The sequence below is a fragment of the Thermobia domestica genome, chromosome 9 (assembly GCF_964235325.1).
Source record: "Thermobia domestica chromosome 9, izTheDome1.hap1.1, whole genome shotgun sequence".
NCBI classification, from domain to species: Eukaryota; Metazoa; Arthropoda; class Insecta; order Zygentoma; family Lepismatidae; genus Thermobia; species Thermobia domestica.
The window spans coordinates 195,789,017-195,810,208 of record NC_137462.1 but is presented as its reverse complement, the minus strand read 5'-3'; the positions used below and the strand labels follow the sequence as shown (position 1 = coordinate 195,810,208).

At 32.8% G+C, this 21,192-nt stretch overlaps 1 protein-coding gene across 8 annotated transcripts in view; it reads left to right on the top strand.

Moving 5' to 3' along the window:
* Positions 1 to 21,192, top strand: part of LOC145660520 (serologically defined colon cancer antigen 8 homolog) — a 540,216-nt gene that overhangs the window by 496,935 nt on the left and 22,089 nt on the right. For 3 of the 8 annotated variants that reach the window (XM_081725693.1, XM_081725692.1, XM_081725694.1), the window contains exons 9-11: positions 2,254 to 2,389; positions 5,263 to 5,380; positions 18,368 to 18,542. In XM_081725693.1, coding sequence (XP_081581819.1) covers positions 2,254 to 2,389; positions 5,263 to 5,380; positions 18,368 to 18,542 — 429 coding nt within the window. Of the gene's footprint in view, positions 1 to 2,253; positions 2,390 to 5,262; positions 5,381 to 10,300; positions 10,459 to 18,367; positions 18,543 to 21,192 lie in introns of those variants that run through there. The other 5 variants (XM_081725695.1, XM_081725696.1, XR_014126818.1 and 2 more) reach the window with 3 other exon arrangements.

Genomic DNA, 21,192 nt, shown 5'->3' with positions numbered 1-21,192 from the left:
CTTTCCTTCACATTTTACCGTTTTCTGTCCTTAGATTTTTTCTTCAAATTTTTGATAAGTAGCCTTTTTATAAATGAAAACTGTGTGAGGTTAAAATTGTTTATGAACATTATGAAAAATCGGAGCCGGTAACGTGATTCTGTAATCCAGCTCTGCCTGCTCGAAGAGAGGTAACACGTACACAACTAGAGACCTCGATAAAAATTAGAACTAGGTCTTATATAATTTTCCCAATGTTTGAGGAGGATGAAAACTGCAAGATGGATTTCCACGTCACTTTATCTGTGTGTGAACCTAACAAATTACCTTTATTTTCGTTTATTTTCAAGAGTTGGAACAATAAAAGATAAACCTTTTATTTCCTGTTGTTCCCTATACTGGGACAGGAAAGTTACAATGCAAAGGATAAGAATTTGTAATAGTTGAAAGAAGAAACAATAAAATTCCAGATTCACTTAGTATCAGCTAATCAAAAAGTTGATGCACATGTGGAAGATAGAAGGCTTACTTTGACGAAAACAGATTTGATCATTGGAAGTAATTGCCTGCGTAATCTACATAGAACCTTTCGCCAACGAGACGTAGGCATTTCAGTACCTTCCGATAGAATGAAGCGTTTATGCAAGCGAAGGCGACATTGTCCTAATCATTCCTATTTCTGATTCTTCTGTTTATCATATAGTTATCAGAGACCAGAGAAAAGTAATAATCGGTTGGTACGATTGGTAAAATGTTTGGAAAATATGGAGGGTGAGTTAATAATTTCCATCCCATACATTTTTTTTTTTTTTTTAATCTTCTCCAGGATCATCCGTGCTATGTGAGAGCGAACATTACCCTGGAAATGAAGAGTGACTATTCCGTTGATCAATGCAGGCTGCCCTTATCGGAGTATATCCGCAGCGTTTTGTAGCTGGCCATAGTACAAATCCATGTTGACCGTTTGATTATCGGGTTGCACCTTATAGTGGACAATTCCAACCCCTATCCACCAATAACAGAAAAATAACTTCTTTGGGTGCAAGTGGAGCTTAGATGTCTGTGGTGCCAGTTCCCGTGGTGTTCACTTCTAATATTTTATGATCGCTTGGAACTTTTGTATAACACCTATCTCTCAGTACGTTAAAACTCCATGCAGAAAAAGTCTATATTGTGATGGGAATAATAGAGAGGAGTGGATACTGAAAATTTGTTGTCTGGTCTCAGTCCATGGGGCATCCATTTGGACAGCTACCACACTTTACCCCATTTCACAGCTACCTTGATGTAAGTGCAATCAGATGAAAGGATTGCTTACCCGATGGAAGTTCCTGACAAGTCTAACTTCGATATATTTCAATATATGATCGTTGATGGTTAGTTGTTCTCCACGAGGTTTTTCTTACACTTACTGCATTCTCTCCAAACGTCCTACGTTTCGAGCTGTCATAGCTACCTTTGTGCTCAAATTGTCTACATAAAGCAGACATGTCTGAATAATATATCTTTACACATTCACTGATGGATTACATAACTACTACAAACATATTATTATTTTGCACATGTCTATACACTCTATGCTTCGTTATATGCGGGGTCATTGGGAACGCAAGTTCAAATATTGAAAAGTGTAGAAACTTTTCTAATTTGCGAATAGGAAAAGCTCAAGATTTGGAGGAAGAGAAAAAAATAGAGTTAAAACATATTTCTGTGTTTAGGGGAATATTTTTGTGCAGTTGAATGTAACAATTTTAAATTGAATCATACATGCCAGATAAATAAAAACAATTTGTCATGAGATTTCATTCTTTATATCATTTTCATAAATCTTTATTTCTCTTTAATTTACTAGTGGCTTTAAATCACAACACTTTTATTAGCCTTTAATATCTTATATATCTCTCAATATTAGCATTTGATATTTTATTGCTTGTATATTTTAGATTAGTTCGTTATTCTTAATTTTTGTATTTGATATATATTACATTTCGTCTGGTACAACTTTCATTTTCTTCAATCTATATTAATTTGCAATTTGTAATGAAAAATTACAGAATTAATTTTCTTGTTTCTGTACTAGTAAATTTTGTTTTCATTAAGTATAACTGTTTTTAACTAATTTAATTATCATGTTAAGTTGAGCTTATGATTATGGTTAAATATTCCGAGTATGAAGTCCAGTAATTAATAGTTCTATATAATTGTTATGTAATTTTGTTTGCAATCATAGGAGTTCAGTTTTTCGTAACAGATGTTGTTTTACTCCTTCTGTAGGTCACTCTTGCCAAATTTTCCCACGATAGTCCTTCAAAGAGCCAATCTGCTAGTAGTCCATTGAAATCATCCGCACTTTCAGATAATCGTGAACAAGAATTATCCTCAATGATCCAAGATATGGAAGCCAAACATGGTGAGTGCATTAAGGTTATGTTACATTTTTTCTTTCTTTACCTACTATCTGCATCTGTTGCAACACCTGACAGCGCTGGCTACAAGTTTATTCTTTTCTTACCATACTTTGCTCTTCTTTCACGATTCATACATATTTTTTTTTCTATTTCTTCTTTCACAAGATGTTAAATTCACTTAAATGCGGCTTTGCTATCAGTATTGATATTTTTCTTGTTGTAACTTACATGTATTTTCACTCATGTTTTTTGTAAAGCTAACGTACATGTTCTTCTGATTGTCGTATTATGTTCAATATAATTGTGGTTATTTTTACTTCTGAAAGCCATTCGTACCACTGCAAAATTCACATGGTCCGTCAAGCATCATTATTCGCTCATGTATTTACGTGTTTGTGTTCAAAACTTTTAAAATACAGATAAAAGTATTCGTGACTTCCATTTTACTTATAATAAAATTGATCCGAAATAAAAGGGAAGAAAAAAGAAAAAAAATGATAAATAAGAGTTTATTATTGTTCGACCTAATTTATCGTCGATATTATAAATGTCACTAGTGATAATTTGCGCTTTTTCTGATAACATTGAATGGTAGATAAAGTACCGGAGTTCTTCAAAAAAGTAGTTGTACATCTTACTTCAGATAAATCCTATGTGCCACTTTAAAATGATTATTCGGAATATAACATGAACTTCATTATAAGCATAGGGACAAAATCTATGAAATGCTTACTTTATCTTATATATGAAGTTATATCACTACCTACTTTAATGGCAATCTAGATTTTCTTGGCTGTTCCTTCAGTATGACTTTGAATCAGGTATCAAGTTAGCTTTCTCTTTGATTAACTTATGCTTCATAGTAAGCCAAATTTGGAGCTAATAACTTTGAAGTCCAGTGAATTTATATGTCAAATGAAATGTATCTCGCCTTTCAGGTGCTCTTCAATTCAATCAATCCAAACAAGACATTCTAATGCAGTTGTCTTCTTGACGCTGTAAATCCACAATATATTTTTCGTCATTCAGAATCTGTACAAATAGCTTCATTATTCACCAATTCACAGAATCCACAAATCTCATGCTATTGTACTCGAGTCCAGTTTCAGCACTAACAAACATGACACTTTAACTTCTAGTTTGTACAACTTTCCAGACACATTCTACATTTTTAAAACTCCTAGTCTTCCCCAAAGACGGTCATTGTTCGAATGTAACCGAAGTTGGATTTATCAGACTTAACATTTCCACTGTTCAATCATGAATGACGATGTGTTTTGGAATGTCAGATTGTCTGCTTCCTTTCCTTCTAGTAGTTATAACCTTGAACACCCCTGGACTACACAGTTGAAAATTGTGAATTCATGTAGTGCTTCCCTAAGGAATCGTTCTAATACAATTTGACAGAATTCGTCATTGGTATGGAGCAGTCCGTGATAAATCTAGACACATTCAGTAATTACTAGTTGCCTCAAACATCTAGGACTTTGATTTGTGAGTATCCACTTACTATCACTATAATCCTCTGTTGAAATCGATTGTGTCAATACCTCTGTCACTGTAAATCGATATTGCTTGTTGTAGACGAGGACCTCCAGGAGTTGCAACCATCTCTTCTGTGCTATAACCATGCTCTCAGCTAAAAGCAGTAGTTCCTCTTTCGGTCATGTCACTTTTACGACTCATAGCACAGCCAGAAAATCCACAATACATTAACATTTTTGAATGGTACAAACACTAGATATTCACCGTAATCCTTTAGTAATTTTATCATTACTGTGTACAAGAACGTACGCGTTCCTTGTTATAATCTGAATATAGCCTTTTCCTTCTGCATTCGATAATATTATGTCCAGTATGTTAATTAATAACATTTATATATCAATTCGGTGACTATAATGACAGCTTGTATTATTTAAGAATTTTCAGAATTTATGATGACCTTATATAGATGATTGCAACTGTTTTGGGCGATGTTGTTTGGTTGGCTTCAAAAGTTGAGTTCCTATCGTAAAAACGTTTAAAAGTAAATAATTTCAGACTGACTTGATTTTTTTTAAAACAATACTATATACTAGTTGTGAGTTCACACTAGTGGTGTTGTAATTAATTAACATAAATAGAAGTTTCTGCGATCTCGTACTGATTGAAGCTGTAGGGTATGCCAGGTACATAGATTTCTTTAAAATGAAAACATTTTGAACTGACTGTATAATGTATAGTTCCGTTATTTTTATTACATGTAGTCAGTTTTATCGTAGACAAGTCGAGAAGTAAAATACTATATCTGTCCTCATTACTCTGCTAAATACCCTTTCCCTTTCCCTAAACTTATGGAAGAATCATACATGTCTTAAATAAGTTTCTCAAAATATTTATGGTATTGGCAGTCTTTCGAAAATTATTACCATGAAGAAATCAGGCGTATAAATCTTTCATAGTCTGGTAGAAACTTGCTTACATTTATTCTATATTTAGACAAAGTACTTTGAACTTTCGTTTTACTAGAACTTGTGGTTTGTGCATGTATGTGGCCTTATTTTTTTATTATTTGAACATTATTTGGTATTATTTTATTGTTTCTAATATTAAATAAGAAAATATATTTTACCTCTTTTGAAAGATTTTTACTGTAGCTTTTATTTTGGTCAGTAGTTGAATAATGCTTTGCCATTAGTGCCAAAAACACTTGTCACCTGCTTCTTATAACACTGCGGTGACAATGTGGTGAGTAACACAATCAGATTTTTGCTTGTTACAAGATAATGTGGGTTCAGATTTTCTTTTCAATGTGCATCAAAATGATGACATTTAAACATAAAAAAAATCAAGCCTGAAGAAAGAGAAATGAGATTATGTGTAAATCCAATTTCAGCACAAACTGTTGCTGAGCTAGAAGGCATGATTCAGTCACAGAACCAACTGATGGATAAACTCAAAGACGAATGTCATTCCCTTACTCAGAAGCTGGAGGAAGCATCAGCACGACACAAGTAAGATATGATAAATTCAGAATAAGACATAAAAATATTCTTACATCCATAATATGAAAGGGAAAATATAAGGAAAGAGCTATCTGTGTTGTATGTAAAAGTATAACTCATACTTTTTACTATCTTCTTCAGTAGTTTTATCTGACAGAAAAAAGTGATTGTGCATAAGAAGGTATCACTAATGGCAGATCAATTAATATTTACTTTCGTTTTTTTCTAATTTTTATAATAGTAATGCTTCGTAGTATTTTTATTTTTCTACTTAGATATATTTTGAATTCTTGCCGTTATTGCAAATAATGCAGTAAAAAGTTGTGTGGAAAAAAACAGTAAGATTCTAACTATTATAGAACTCTGGTTAAGTTCGTGTTTCGTGCGAATCGTATGTTATTTTTATTCAGTTGAAGAGCTGAATAAGTTTGTCACTGGCTTGTAACTAAAGTAAATTTCCAAAATCAGGTTTCAGTTCTGTACTTGTATCATAATGATAAATCAGGATTACAAAAGGCTTGAAAATACTAGTTTCATGTATACCTCAAAACTTGAAAAGAAAAAAGGGTAATAAATTAAATCTAAATTGTCATTTTAAATGTAATTAGATAACTGCTAATAACTCTAATATGAATAACTTTTATGCAGGATCAATTTTGTCAACCATAAATTTTCGTTTCGTCTGGATCAAGTTGAAAAGAGACCAATAATTTTTTCCCAAATCTAACACATGTGACAACACGTTACGTCGTAAATTTTACATTTTTTGTATTTAAATCCAAAATATTATATATATATATATATATATATATATATATATATTAACTGTTTTAATATTTTTTATAAAAAAGAGGCAAGTGACACGTGTTTTAATAAGAAGGTAATTTTATCAAAAGAAAATTTCAACTATATACTTGTAACCACGTTCATATATTGTCATATATTCCATATGTGTCGGTAAAAGAACAAGAACAAAAGCGGAGGTTATAAACTTTTAATATCCTAAGACAACATTTAACTGTAGTCCGCGGACTACAAATGGTCCTCGAAAAGTCCCCGAATAATTCTCTTCACTTTGAACATTACTCCTGAAAAGACAGAAAAATGAAATCGTAATGAATTTCATACACAGTAGTTAGGAATCTCAAAATAGTTTGTAAATTACATAAGTAAGCTTCTTTTATTTTCCCTCTCAGGACTGATATTTTATGATATTTATTATTCTATTAATAGCTTTATTATGAAGAGAAAGTAATATGCTATTCCTTCCATTAACAGCAATTTAAAATTAAATGAATTTTAATTAATTTTCCTTCAAAAATATTGCTATTAACGTATTTTCAAAATACATAATAAATTTGCTTTCAAAAGAAACAAGAGTTTTGTGCTCTATAGAACATGCTAACTAATAAACTGGTCCTCACTTAGAGAGAGAGAGAGAGAGAGAGAGCTAGCTGCCTTAAGATAATAGATCAAACAGAACAAATCGTACTATATTTCGGCATGAGCCATAAGTTTTATGAACTTGACCCCGTAAGTTTTAAGCGGTACATTTTATCTTACAGATAATCTATTTAACGACAATAGGCAGTGCATTCACAGCACTTACCGGCCGTGTTGTATGTGTTTCGATTTCGACGTATTTGCTGACTTTAAACATTTTACACTACTAAAACCGTGATGAACGGGATAGTTAATACTCATCAAATTGAACTTTCAGTGTCTGATGAATTTCATTCCTATCACGCCTTCTTTTCACAAAAATTGTATACCATTAATACAGGGAAACTGACGCACATTTTTATTTGCTATTTTCTTTTTGGAATGCGGGAATTGACGTGACAATGCAATTCAGCGAGAAAAGTGACATCTCTTTAGGTCACTGTTGCCAAACTCACAATAATGGCACGCATTTATCATTTATTTAAAAGCAAAATTATTAAAATCCAATTCCAGGTCAAATTTAAACACCTCTCTGTTTAGGTCATATATACCAGTACGAAGAAGTAAAAATGATAGTAATATTTAATTTATTGTGTTCTTTAAATGTATTTTGATAAATTGATATGTAAATCCATTTATATAAAATTTAGTTTTGACTCATAGAATAATGGGACTCGGTTCATTCGGTAATAAAGTGAATTTAATGATGATTGTCTCTCAGTAGAAGTAGTAGAAAAAAACGATCTTTGCATATTTTGACCTTGATTGTGACTCTTTCTAATATTAACCTTAAGTTGTAGTGGATAAACTTTAATTCAAAATTTGAAAGAAAGAGATGTCATCATTTATGTTTGATGGATTAATTCTTCTTATGGGATATTATGGGATATTCATTTCATAAAGATATAACTAGGCTTCGGATTTTCAGGTTCCAAAAGGTTCAAATTAGGATGGTTTCCAAAAATGTAGTTTGGATTTTACTTTTTACATTGCAGAAAAGGGCATTTTAGTACATTTGATTATATTTTAGCAGTTTTTTAGTTGTTGCACACTTCGAAATTTATCTTTTAACACTAGTTTAGTAAACTTTAAGCTGACCAGTCTTGTACGAAGTAAAAGTATTAATAAAACTTCCCTCAACTTGAATTTAGAACTTTGTAGCCTGTTTAAATCTACAATGAACCTTATATAAAGTTTCCAATATTTGAAATCTTGGAAAAAGCACAAACATCATTTTTCTAGATTCATACTAAGGAAGAAAATATTTTGAGTTATTGTGTTTCTGTTGCTTTTTACGTTACTGAATAGCATAAACAAAAGAATATTTTCACTCTCTGTAGCTACACTGAATAACAAAATACTTTCATTTAACTTTCCTAGAACCACATTGAGAAAGAAATATTCTGAGTTATTGTGTTTTCTGTAATTTTTACGCTGCTAAATACCGCAAACAAAGGAATAAGTTCACTTTCTGAAATGGCACTAAACAACAAAATATTTAAAAAGATTCTTTGATATGAACGTTTTATCGTTTGTCAGAATTCTCAAATGCCGAAAAACTGCTTTCTACAACATATGATGTAAAAGGTGTATTTCATACTGGATATTTACTAGGAGTTCCATGGAAAATTTTCTTGAATATTGTCTGTACGAGGAACTTGACTCTCTAGCTTTGCCTACTCGAAGTTAGATCTCCTTATTCACCACAGATTACAAAGGAATATACTACGTAGAAGGAGCCTTGTTATTGCATTGTTGAAAACGATTGATATTTCGTGCGTTAAAGAAAAGTTAAAAATAACTGTAAACGGAAGTTTAGAACATTATAGTTTCTAATAGCTAATGAAATATATTTTAGGTTTTAACTCCCGAATTAGGAGATTTTAGGTCCTATAAAATTATTATATTCTTGCTCAAAGCAACTTGAAATATAAAGAAAACACGAAATTTCTCCATTAACTACACAGGAATAAAATAGGATCAAAATTAAGAATCCAAAGCTTAGATATAACTTAAGGAGGAGGAAATTTATTTATGGGCGGAAATGTGCGTGGAGTTCTGAACTGAAACGCGATAAAATACAGTTATACATTGCATTGTTTACTGCATACGAATAGTTTCTCTTATCTAAAGGAATATGCTCAAAATGCTGTGTACTGTTATGAAGTAGATATGCAGAATAGTTATCCATTTGGAATGGATTGTTTATACATGTGTTTCACAAGTACATATGAAAATTGTAAACTGATGAAACTGGAGTTTTAAATATGTTATTTTGAGACAATGCGGTTTAGATAAGTTGAATAATCTCACCAAACTTTATACTACGAAAGCTACTTCTAAAGAAGCTACGATTTATTAAAAAGTGCCTAGCTGCCTAAAAGGCTCTTTTTAGATGTACCACGGTGGGTTAAAATTTCTGATCGTAAGTCATTTTGATGAAGAAGGGCCAATAATATAATTTCCTTCATTTAACCTTGCCACGTTCTTACGAAAAGATTCTATTTGACCGACAAAAGGCTATATGAGTGAAGATTCGGGTAAGTCAAGCTCATAAGGTAGAGAGGTCACATGTGCAGGATTGCAGAAAAATAATAAGATTGTATAACTCAAATGTTTGTAAAAGTTATAATATTGTACAGGGTGGCCCAAAAGTAGGTATACAATCCTGTGTATTATATATATATCGGTCTGTATACCTACTTTTGGGCCACTCTGTATAATACTGTGTTATTTTTCTACAAAATAATAATTGTGCTTTGAAATAGAACTCCTTCGAGTAGATGGAACTAGTGATACTTCATGGATCAGACTAGGTTAGCGACTTTCTAGTGAATAGTGTCTTGTCAGCACATCGGGTATTATTTTTTTCTTCTGAATGGGAATCCTTTTTCGCACGAGCTTTTCTCTAGTTACTTCGTGATATGAGATGAACACTAAGAAACACGTACACGTTTCCCTCACCCAGAAAATAAACCAGAAACAATACTCCACTTTCATAGCGCTTGGAATGTTATAATTGGTTGGTCTTATTCATTGGCCAGGAAGAACCTGTTTGAATGTGTGTAAAATTGGGAAAAGAACTGTTTACGCAGTTTTGTGTCAATCTACTTGACGGTCATTGTTCTTACTGTGTATGATATATATATAATATACAACATACACAGTAGGAACAATCTATTTAATTAATTAAAAACAGAGTGAGATAAACTTATTTTTTAGTCCATAGTCACATTTAAAAGATAAATAATAATAATAAAAAATATAACACACCAATGATTAAAATTTGAATATAAATGTGATAGTGGAGACCACAGCTGCAGCTTAGTATCGATATAAGATTGAAACCAGTTTGATTTGTGATAAATAAATAAATAATGCTTCAACTTGTTTTAGTTTATAAGACAAGAGTAACAAAAAAATTAATATAATTCAGTTCTAAATCTTTTGTTTTAATATAGTTTGACGTAAACATTTCATCTGCAGGGCTTTAACATCCCATATATAGAGGGTTCGCCTTATCTTCTTCACTTCTTTTCGTCAATTTATCTGTTCCTTGTGTAGTATTAATTGTATAGAATAAATTAAGTTTACGTATAAAATGACGTGGAATGTGCCTAATAAATGGAATCAGTATGAAGAAGGTAATTAATTTATACTAAATAATTGTGTTTGCTCGTTCGTATGGTGCTGCTATTGTTTTGTGGTAGTTCGTAATTAATGTTAAACTCTACTGTTAAGATATTATATGTCGCTTAGTGCTTTACTTGATATGTAATGGCATTAAGTTTTCGTAGTTCTTACTGTAAATATCGTTTATTTTTTATGTCTAATGAAATGCATTCTCTTTATTATAATTTCCTTTGGAACAACAAAAGTGTGCATATGTGTTTTACCAATTAATAGATTGCGTTTGTGTATCAGTGTTCCGTTGATAGTAATTTTGTCTTGATATAAATACTTCATTTTTAAATTCCACGCATGTATTCTTTAGGTTAGTAGAAACAATGAAATGAGAATTTAATGCTGCTGAATAATTGGTAGAATGTCAGAAAGGTAATATCACTACCAAACCAACATTTTATGACCAAGGTTCTTTCACTTCAGAAGTAGATATCCTACTGATACATCGTGATATAGGTTATTTAAGTCGTACTCATGTCTTGCATGGTGTCGACCGCATTGTGATCACTGATTCGATCAACTATCTACTGAGCGATCGTGATATGGACTGTTCAAGTCATACTTATTTCCTTTTACTTGCCCTGCCATCGATCACAATATGACTACTGACTGGGTGAATCATGCTGGGTGAAGTAATTTTAAATTGGAAAATAATATTACGACTTATTAAAGAGTGCTACGTGTATTTAGTGCAGGACTACAAACATTATGAGGGGCGCAGTGGCTCAGTGGAGAGCGTTCACCTCTGGTGCTTGGGGTCCCTGGTTCGATCCCAGCTCGCGCCCTGTGGACTTCGTGGTGGACAAACACCGTGCTCGTGGGTTTTCTCGGGGTTCTCACGTCTCCTCCCACTTTCTTCATTCCACCATTTCATTCATTTCTCATCATCACCGTCTCCTTTAGCCTAACCGGTATAACCGTGGGACGTAAAACTGAAAGATTTCATTTAATTTTTCACAAACATAATGAAATAGATTATTTGAAGAAATATAATCCATTTCCTGTTTTACGGCAACACTTGTTTGCAGTGCTATACGGCTTACTGTTCTTGTACTGTACATTATGAATAAATAATCAGTAGTATTGAGAGTAAGAGTATATCATGGAAAACACTCAACACAAGAGGAAATAAATCACATGCTCATTGCGACAGATATGTAGGTATTCACATCATTGTTCTATTATGTACCAAGTTAAATGGATTTGGGTTACCAAGCAAGAAATAAATAAATAGAGCATATGTTTCTTCAATAATTTAGTCTAAGTCGAAGATTATGTTACATTTATCTTCATAACGTATGAAGGTTTAATTATCATAATAAATATAAGTTAATAAATATCTACTATGATTCTAACATAAACTTAAATACCACACTATCGCGAGCGGTGATTATATTCAATGAGAAAAAGCGGAAAGGCTATTACTCACCGCAAAAAATATGTAGCAGAATTTTCTTCTACATGCAACAGGTAGCGCTTTCGGAAGCTGCTACTTCCTTCATCAGCCTGTGGTAGACTTCAAAAAGGATGAAAAACATGTAGGATGGTTAAAAAGTTAGGATATGTAAAAAACCAAATCTTCTGTCAAACATTAAAACTCACGGGAATGGAAACTCACTGGCGTGGTTCACTTCTGTTTGCTGTTTTCTGTTCTTGCTTTTCAAATACGAACGTGCTCAGTTATTCCAGTACAAATGTTCCTTTTCGATTGACCTATATACACTTTATCACACTGACATTTCATCCGATAGACGCCACTGCTTTGTAAAGGTCAATAAAAAATGCTTTAAAATTGGTTATGTATTTATCTATAGATTTTGGAGGAACTTCTGAAATTTTGATGTGTCTTTGCAGAATCATCTTTATTTTTGCTGAAAAATGTGGAACCAAAGGGACACCAATCCATCTGTCAGTTACTGCATCTATTGTTGGTTGATGGTGGGTGCCGACGATCTCCTGTTGTACAGTCCGCAGCAAAAAACCTGCAACGTGAGCATTTAAGTTTATTGTGAAACGACAAAGTCTTTTGCTTCAAAATAAGTGTGCAGGGGAGGACGCTGAGGTTTCTCCTGGCGTGATTCGAGCCACTTAGACGTTATGTTGACTCCCTGGGCTGTTAGGCGTAGTTTCACAATAAACTTACATGCTCATGTTGCAGGTTTTTTGCTGCGGACTGTACCTGTTTGTACCATTTTAACAATAAAGATTTTTGGAATAAAAGATAAAGATACTCTTTCCCCTATACTTTCTAATTTGGTACTGGACATGTTTGAAACAAATATCCTTCCTAAATTTCCTTATATTAGATATTTTCGATATGCTGATGATACGTTGATTTTGTACAAGGACCCTCAAGAATTAAATAAACTGTTCGATGAGCTTAATCAAATTCACCCTAGAATAAAATTTACGAAGGAACTTGAAGAAAATGGTGCTCTTAACTTTCTTGACATTACCATTGAAAGACATAACAATAAATTGTTACTTCGGTATACCGCAAACCTTCTGCTGGTACAAAATATATCAACTTCAAATCATCACATTCATGGCTTCAGAAATTAAAAGTTTGGAAAAACTTTTTTAGGAGAGCTCTTTTACTTTCAGACCTCTCTGAGGATCTCAATAAGGAAATACAGTATTTATTACAAATTGGACAGGAAAATGGTTTCTAAATATCTTTATTGGTCAATGGAACAAACAGGTACAACAGGAGATCGTCGGCACCCACCATCAACCAACAACAGATGCCGTAACTGACAGATGGATTGGTGTCCCTTTTGTTCCACATTTTTCAGCAAAAATCAAGATGATTCTGCAAAGACACAACATCAAAATTTCAGAAGTTCCTCCAAAATCTATAGATAAATACATAACCAATTTTAAAGCATTTTTTTACTGACCCTTTACAAAGCAGTGGCATCTATCGGGTGAAATGTCAGTGTGATAAAGTGCATATAGGTCAAACAAAAAGGAACATTTGTACTGGAATAACTGAGCACGTTCGAAATCTCGGAATCCGCAACAGCGCTACCTGTTGCATGTAGAAGAAAATTCTGCTACATATTTTTTGCGGTGAGTAATAGCCTTTCCGCTTTTTCTCATAAACTCAAGTTCTTTTTTTTTATTATTATTATTCTTTTTTAAGACTGACTTGAGATTTCCCTTTAAGATTCATTAAGTTTACGTTGTATGCAACTTAGAAAAATTTGACAAGTCAGTTTAAATTCCCTCTCAAAATATTTAACAATTCTAAGTAGTTTCACTTCTAATAAAGTCAGTCCCCCATTGAAGCGTGTTAGACTTCAACGTAACGATCACCAAGCCAAGGACATGAATGTAACGCCAACAGCTATACAGTCCATTCCCGCCAACTCGTCTTTGTCCCAACAGGACACCAAATATTTTCTAATTATTTTCCAGGATTCACTCACCTGCATCTGCTCAGGTCCGTAACATTACTGGGCTACTGTTTATTAACGGTACAGTATCTCATCTGGTGAGACATATGTTTGTAGTAAAGTGGTTGTCTTTTGGTAGGAGGGGGTGATCGGCATAAAGGTGTTGTAGTACATTGCTTTTGTGGATCAATAATTAAATTCCACTAAGAATCATTCGTGACAAAAAATGGTTGGCTTCAAGAGTTAGAAGTTCACAATACTTTCACCGTAATTCAGAAATTTGTAATTCTTATCATATCTATTTACCTTTCTGTGCTTATGTTATAAAACTGATCGTTTAATAAAGTCTTAAATTCATGAAAACTATACGTAATAGAATAGTTCAACATTACTTTCATACGAATTTTTTTCAAAATTTATTTTACGTATAATTTCTCCAAGGTTTGGAAAAAATTATCATTAAAAAAAGAAAAAGAAATTTCAAGAAAATTAATATATATTAATATATGGCTAATTCCATTTGTGACTTACACGACAACAGACGGCAGTAAATATTATGTATTAGAAAAGTTATAAGATATTTTCATGGGCAAGTTTGAGGTTATAAATATTTAAACCTGTAAATATTTAAATATGTAAACAAAATGGCTGAAATAAGTCTCTAAATATACACGTGACTTACACGACAGTAGGAGACAACGTATTTTGAATAACGGTTAACTATATGAAAATTCTGTTCTTTTACTGCTTCGAGGAAGCTAAAACTTTCTAGAAATGTTAAGTAGATACCAAGTTACAAGGCCAAAACAAAGTTATTATAATTTCTATATTTCTTTTAAAATATATGCCACAAATATAATGTGACGCTCATGACATAAAGTTGTGACTTACACAACAAGTCTAACATCATGTCTTCGTTTAATTACACTTTCAACACCTGTTGGACGATAGGGTGGCACTAAAGATTTGGAGAGATAAAAGGAAGCTAACAAGCAAAACAGGAAGTTAACAGTTCTTTTATTCGAGCAAAATTTGTCGAATTCTAATTTGTATCTGTGATCGATACTTGGTTCACTTAATTTCTGTTTGACGTCCGTTAATGCAACAAAGGCCTAATCTTTCTGTTGTGGACAATAACATTCTTTACTTTGATGGTAATGGCAAAGAGATGTTACATACAGTTCTTCTGATTCTTTTCTCCGCATCCAACAACATATTTAGTAGTTCTTTTACCGGCGAAGGGCACTAATACCCAGTCTCCAGTGGAGTATTTTCTTTCACTTCGTCGCAGCGTTTATTTCCTTCACATGCGCCAATGAATTGTCCTGAAATGAAATCAAACTTCCTTCGTGGTGAAGATGTATCTTAGATAAGGTAACATTCAATCATACGCTGAAACACAATGAAAGTAGTGATAGTTTCGTGTTTCTAGAATATTACATATTTCCTTCTTATGGGGTTTCCATTGGCGCATCAGCTCAAAAATTCTTGAAGTATATTCTTCACCACAGTATATTACGTTAATGTTCGGATATAACCTACGCACGCTCTCAGTAAATTCTCCAGGAGATTGCGGATCAATTTGTCTCATTGTGTTACCATCGATAGTGCCTTTGCTATAAAATGTAGCTGAAAAATGCCAAGACATTTCAACTTCCTGCAACGTTATTGAACAAAGTGAATAATGTTCTGCACTATTATCCGACTGATAATGCACGTTGTTGATCGGAAATCCCGGATGACGCCTTTCAAAATCTTCCATAAGTGTAGAATTAAAACAAGCAACTGCAAACATATCTTGATGTATACAGTCAGATATAATTACGTACGAATCATGTTCTGTGGTTTCATTTTCTCCAGGAAAATATATTATTGCAGTTTACATTGTACACCTATGTGATATCCAGTGAGCGGTTTGTATCTCGTCTTGGTACATAAAACAGCAATTTTCACTAAAATCCATTTGATGCAATATCATTCTTTTCAACTTCTCTATCTATTTCCGCTCCCATTCAGCTTCTGAATTAGGCATATCTGAAAATGCAATAGAAACGACGAGTGTTACATATCTGACATGTCCTAATTTCATAAAAACCTTAAAGTAAACTTTGTTGTGACTTACATATTTTCATTTGAATAAGCATGCTTCCTACCAAGGAAACATGACAAAGTAGTAGCGTGCTAGCTTTTGACTAGGGAGGTTGCGGGTTTAAAACCTATTGCTGGCAATCCTGACTGAGATTTTCCTCATTCACACCAGGCAAATGCCGAGATGATACCCTTTCAATAGCCCTGAACGAATCCTTTCCCAAATGCCCACCTCCGTCCTATACTGGCCTAAACCTTAGATGCCTCAAGGCAATAAACACCAATTTACAAGCATGTTTCCAAAACAACGAAAGAGTACGAGAAAACTAATAATAGTATTAAGAGTAGCTGAAGCTATAAACTACGGAACTACATACGTCGGCATTGTTGTAAAGACAGTAAATACTTTCTGTCAAATTTTTTAAAACTCCGTTCTATCACATTGATTCATATTGTTTAACTTTTCATTCATTTGTTACATTTATATTTCAGTCAAGTACACTTTATACACGTACTTCATAATATTGCTTTTATCCTCCTAATCTTTCATTATCTTACACTAAACATGGCGCCTAATACATTCATTGAGTTATCAGTCCATTGTTTATACGTTTTACTGCAGTTAGCTACTATTGGCAATGGGGTAACATTGCAACAAAATGTAAATTACACGACAGGGAAAGAAATGTGACTTACACGACATATTATATTTTGTATTTAAAAGAGTTATACATATTATTTCGGGACTTTTTGCACGGCCTTTGATTACCTTCTGTCCAAATGAAGAAAATTTAGAATTACAGGTTTCTTGTTTAACTATGTATATAGATGGTTATGTTTTAGCGTGACTTACACAAAGCCTACTTGAATAAATCAATTATTATAATCTTCTTGCTATTATTAAGTTATGTGCAAAATAATGACACGGATGTAAACACAAACAGTATCTTAATAAATACCATGCGCGATCTTCACTTACCAACAGTAATTAGCAGGAAAAAACTTTGTGTTAAAATCCCACTGTAGGTACGATCTTCTAGTGATATATATAGTATATATAGTATATAGTATAAAATGAAAGTGACCATGTTTGTAACTTCATATTTCTTGAACCACGAGACCAATCTCGAACAAATTTTCCACATAAATGAGGTCCGAACCTGGGATGGTTTTTATCATTTCACTTTGACGGTGCTACGAATGGGAAGGAGATATATTTAAAAAAGTTTGAAAATGACCGATATTAGTGCCGAATTCATAGTTCTTGAGGTCGCTGAGATGGACAGTGACACCTCCGATGCCGTTTAAATCCAAATTCACCCCTTTATGTCCGAAATGAAACGTATTCTCCCAATGCGAAGAATGGGTATTCTGTTAGTGTTACAATAATTGTGTTTTCGTGTACTTAAATAAACAGTATGGTGTGTGATATGCGGTCATCATGTAAGCTATGATTGATTCGAAACTAATAAATAGATAAATTTTTGTTTTTCTTTTCAACATTTGTACATTCGAATATACTAATGACTGATTGTACAAAGTGCTGTGTTTGGCTGATCGCTTTCATCACACTATAAATAAAGAAGAAGAAGAAGAAGAATAAGAATAAGAAGAAGAAGAAGATGATGATGATAATAATGATGATGATTATGATGATGATGATTATTATTATTATTATTATTATTATTATTATTATTATTATTATTATTATTATTATTATTATTATTATTATTATTATTATTATTATTATTATTATTAGCAGCCCACTATCATCATCATCGACATCCATACTACATAGTGCAATAGCAAAGGATAGTGCTTCAAGTCTGGTAGTAGAAAAGTACTATTACTTGACCGCACTGACTGAAATTTTCTTAAGTTTCTCTTAGTCTTGTAAAGTAAATACAAATGTTATCTGCAATAGCCGTGACCGGTCCAGAAGAAAGTCTTTGGGAGTTGCCATACAACACAGATAGGTTGAGTCTTCGAAAAACTGGATACGCTAAAAATATATACAACTAACTTTACGTATGTCAGTCGTAATATATCTGAAACGAGGCAGATAATAATGAAGATAGAAATAAACTCATGCTAATAAAAGGCGTTCTAACGATAGAAGTTGTAGTCTTTTGAAGAAAAAATAGGTTATCTACTACATGAACATATTATCATTCTCACCAACAATAAATTTCATTTTTGCTCCTTTCAAAGCTTCATCATCCATCCATGTAGAAAACTATATCAAGCATGAATGCATGTACTAAACTTTAAAATAAATATTAGTGAATTTTTATTTTTAGAAAACATAAGTACCTATGTATATTTTTTCAGCCGATTTTTGTGAGGCACTGATTTTTTAGACCAATAACAATACTTTTTTCAGAAAGGAGAAATCAACATTAAGAACAGAAAAAGCAGTGTTGTCTGAAAATTTGGCAGATGTTGTAGAAAACTGTCAGAAATTACATAATCAATGTGTAGAGCATGGTCTTTTATATGAAAAAATGTCACGACGAATGGAGGAACTGGAATTACAAGCCAAACAAAGTTCTGAACAGGTCAGCTAAGTTTTTCCTGTGTGTTGTATGTTACGGGCATTCTTTAACGTACTACCTGTTTTTTGATACATACGTGCCTTCCGAAACTTTTTGCTTTGATGTTTTTAAAAAAGGCATTTATATTTTGTGACATCTTATAGTGCAAGAAGATCTGCATAAATTCTCTTGTAGCTATTTAAAAGAATTGTAACAAATAATGTGTCATTAATAACATATGAGTATATCTATATAAGGGTAACGAAACATGATATGTACAGTCCTGTTCAAAAAAACTTGTCCACTCACCTCTTTAAACACTCCTATACTCCAATCCACTGCTCGAATTAAATCAAATACTGATTTTCTTTAGCCAACTGAGATCTTTATTTAGAGCCAAATATTAGTAACCTTAAAAAGTAAATAAATAAATAAATAAAACTGCACATTTGTACAGGCAAGCAAATTACAACCTTATGAATTAACTGTATGCAAGAATGGCAAAACACAATATTCGATTACTTTGTCTCTCCAGTAAATGGTCACACAGTCTGCTGGAATAAAATGATGATGGCTTAATTGAATAGTCCCTATTTAGTTCCTATCTATATCATTTTCGCTAGTAAACTGAAAGTACTTTAATTTAATTCATAAGCTTTAAATTTATTTGTATGTGTAAATACACATATCATGTTTTACTATCGTTGAATAGTTCGTGAAATTGATGTGAAGTAAATAGTAGCGTTCAGTTATTTAACAGGAAAGTCTTAATTGAAATATGCTAGTATTTTTTTAAATTAATTTGATATACATTTTGTAAAGTATCATCTTCTATTCAGAGGCATAACTAACGCATACAAGGCTTGCCGTACGGAGCGCCGCAAACCTTTCAACCATATATTCGGAACCCAAAAGAAACTTCTGTCGAATTTTCACGTGGTGGCGCTGCCACGTGGTACCTCTACCTTTCGTTTCGAGTTAGGAAAGAAATGCATGGTAACATGTTAATGCAGTGATGGGCTAACTTTATTATTATTATTATTATTATTATTATTATTATTATTATTATTATTATTATTATTATTATTATTATTATTATTATTATTATTATTATTATTATTATTATTATTATTATTAAGGAAGGAGCCAAAGAAAAAAGAAATAAATTAGGCAGATCAATGTAGTTTATTAAAAACTACATTAATATATTTTAGAAAATGGTTATAACACTAAGATGTATTAATAATTGAACGATTATGAAGGGAATGTAATGAATGAAATTGTGAATGCATTTCTGACTTTCTCAAAATCTGATTCGTACTAGGATGAATAGATTCTCAAGAGTGAAATTGAATTTGTCAGGTTAGGAATAATATAGCGGATTGGATAGCACCTTTAAAAGGGCCACGTCTGGCACACGCCATAGTTACTCATAACTGCTCATAACTGTGGTAGTGAGTGTTATTTTGTAGCCTGCTAGTTGTGGTTGCTAAAGGAAACGCCACTAGAAGCACGTTAAACAGAAAACCCCAAATAGCATTAAAGCAACTTTTATGCTTTACAAGTTTAAACTGGGAACAAATGGTAGTAAAACAGAAAGAACAATGTGTTAAATATTCAGTAGGGATATGGTAGATGAGAAACAGTACATTGACGGCATTAAATCCCTCCAAGATGTACCACGTACTAGTCGTCTACAAGCCACAGGCAACGAGACACTAAAGATCACCGTTAAAGCTTATGACGGCCAATGTGTAATGCATTACCAGAAGTATTCAATTACAGGCAGAAACCATTTGTCAACAGATCCTCTAGCATGCAAAATAATATAAGCTTGCACGATGCGTCCCACGTGAGTTCACGGCAGCTCAGAAAGAGAGGCAATCAAGTGTGTGTGTTCTTTTGTTCTTATCAGGAATGGATTTTTTCCTAGATAGAGTATTGACATCTGATGGGAAATTGTTCGTTAAGATGCTCCACGTCTCTGTCATTGTAGTTGTCGCCGCATGATGAACCCATTCCCAAATCACTAAAACCACAGCTGTAACAACAGAAAGTTATGCTCTAAGTTTGATGGACTACTCAGGATATCGTGCATCGTGAACTACTTCCACCTGCCTAGATGATCCATGCAATTATCTGCTCGCAGCAGTTGGAATGCGTGCATAAAGAACTGAAAACCCTGCTATGCAAATTCTGCTGTTATGCTTCAGGACACGGGAAACTACATGTTATTAAGATCACTCTTGACTATTATCTGAGTTCGGTGTGAAACACTAATGTGTCCCTCTAATTTGTCGGTTGTACCGTTAGATTACTGTTGTTCCATTCGTTAGACAACTGTCTGCATGGACGACAACAGTTTGGAATATTTCTTAATAACTCAAAGATACCCAAATACACAGAGGGATACATATCACCATCCAATGCATTAGGAAATTTAACTGCTCATAAAATTCCGAATTAGAAATTTGTACAGAATATATTACATTTCGAATTTGAGAATAAAACATATTAACATCCGCTTGACTAGCAATACCTTATCTTCCGACCTTGATAACTATTTACTACATCAATTTGAAGCAAACTTCTTGAAGGTTCGAATTTTAAATGTTTCACGTATTATAGATATGTATATGGATGATATACTCCGTATTTATAAAAGTGAAACTCA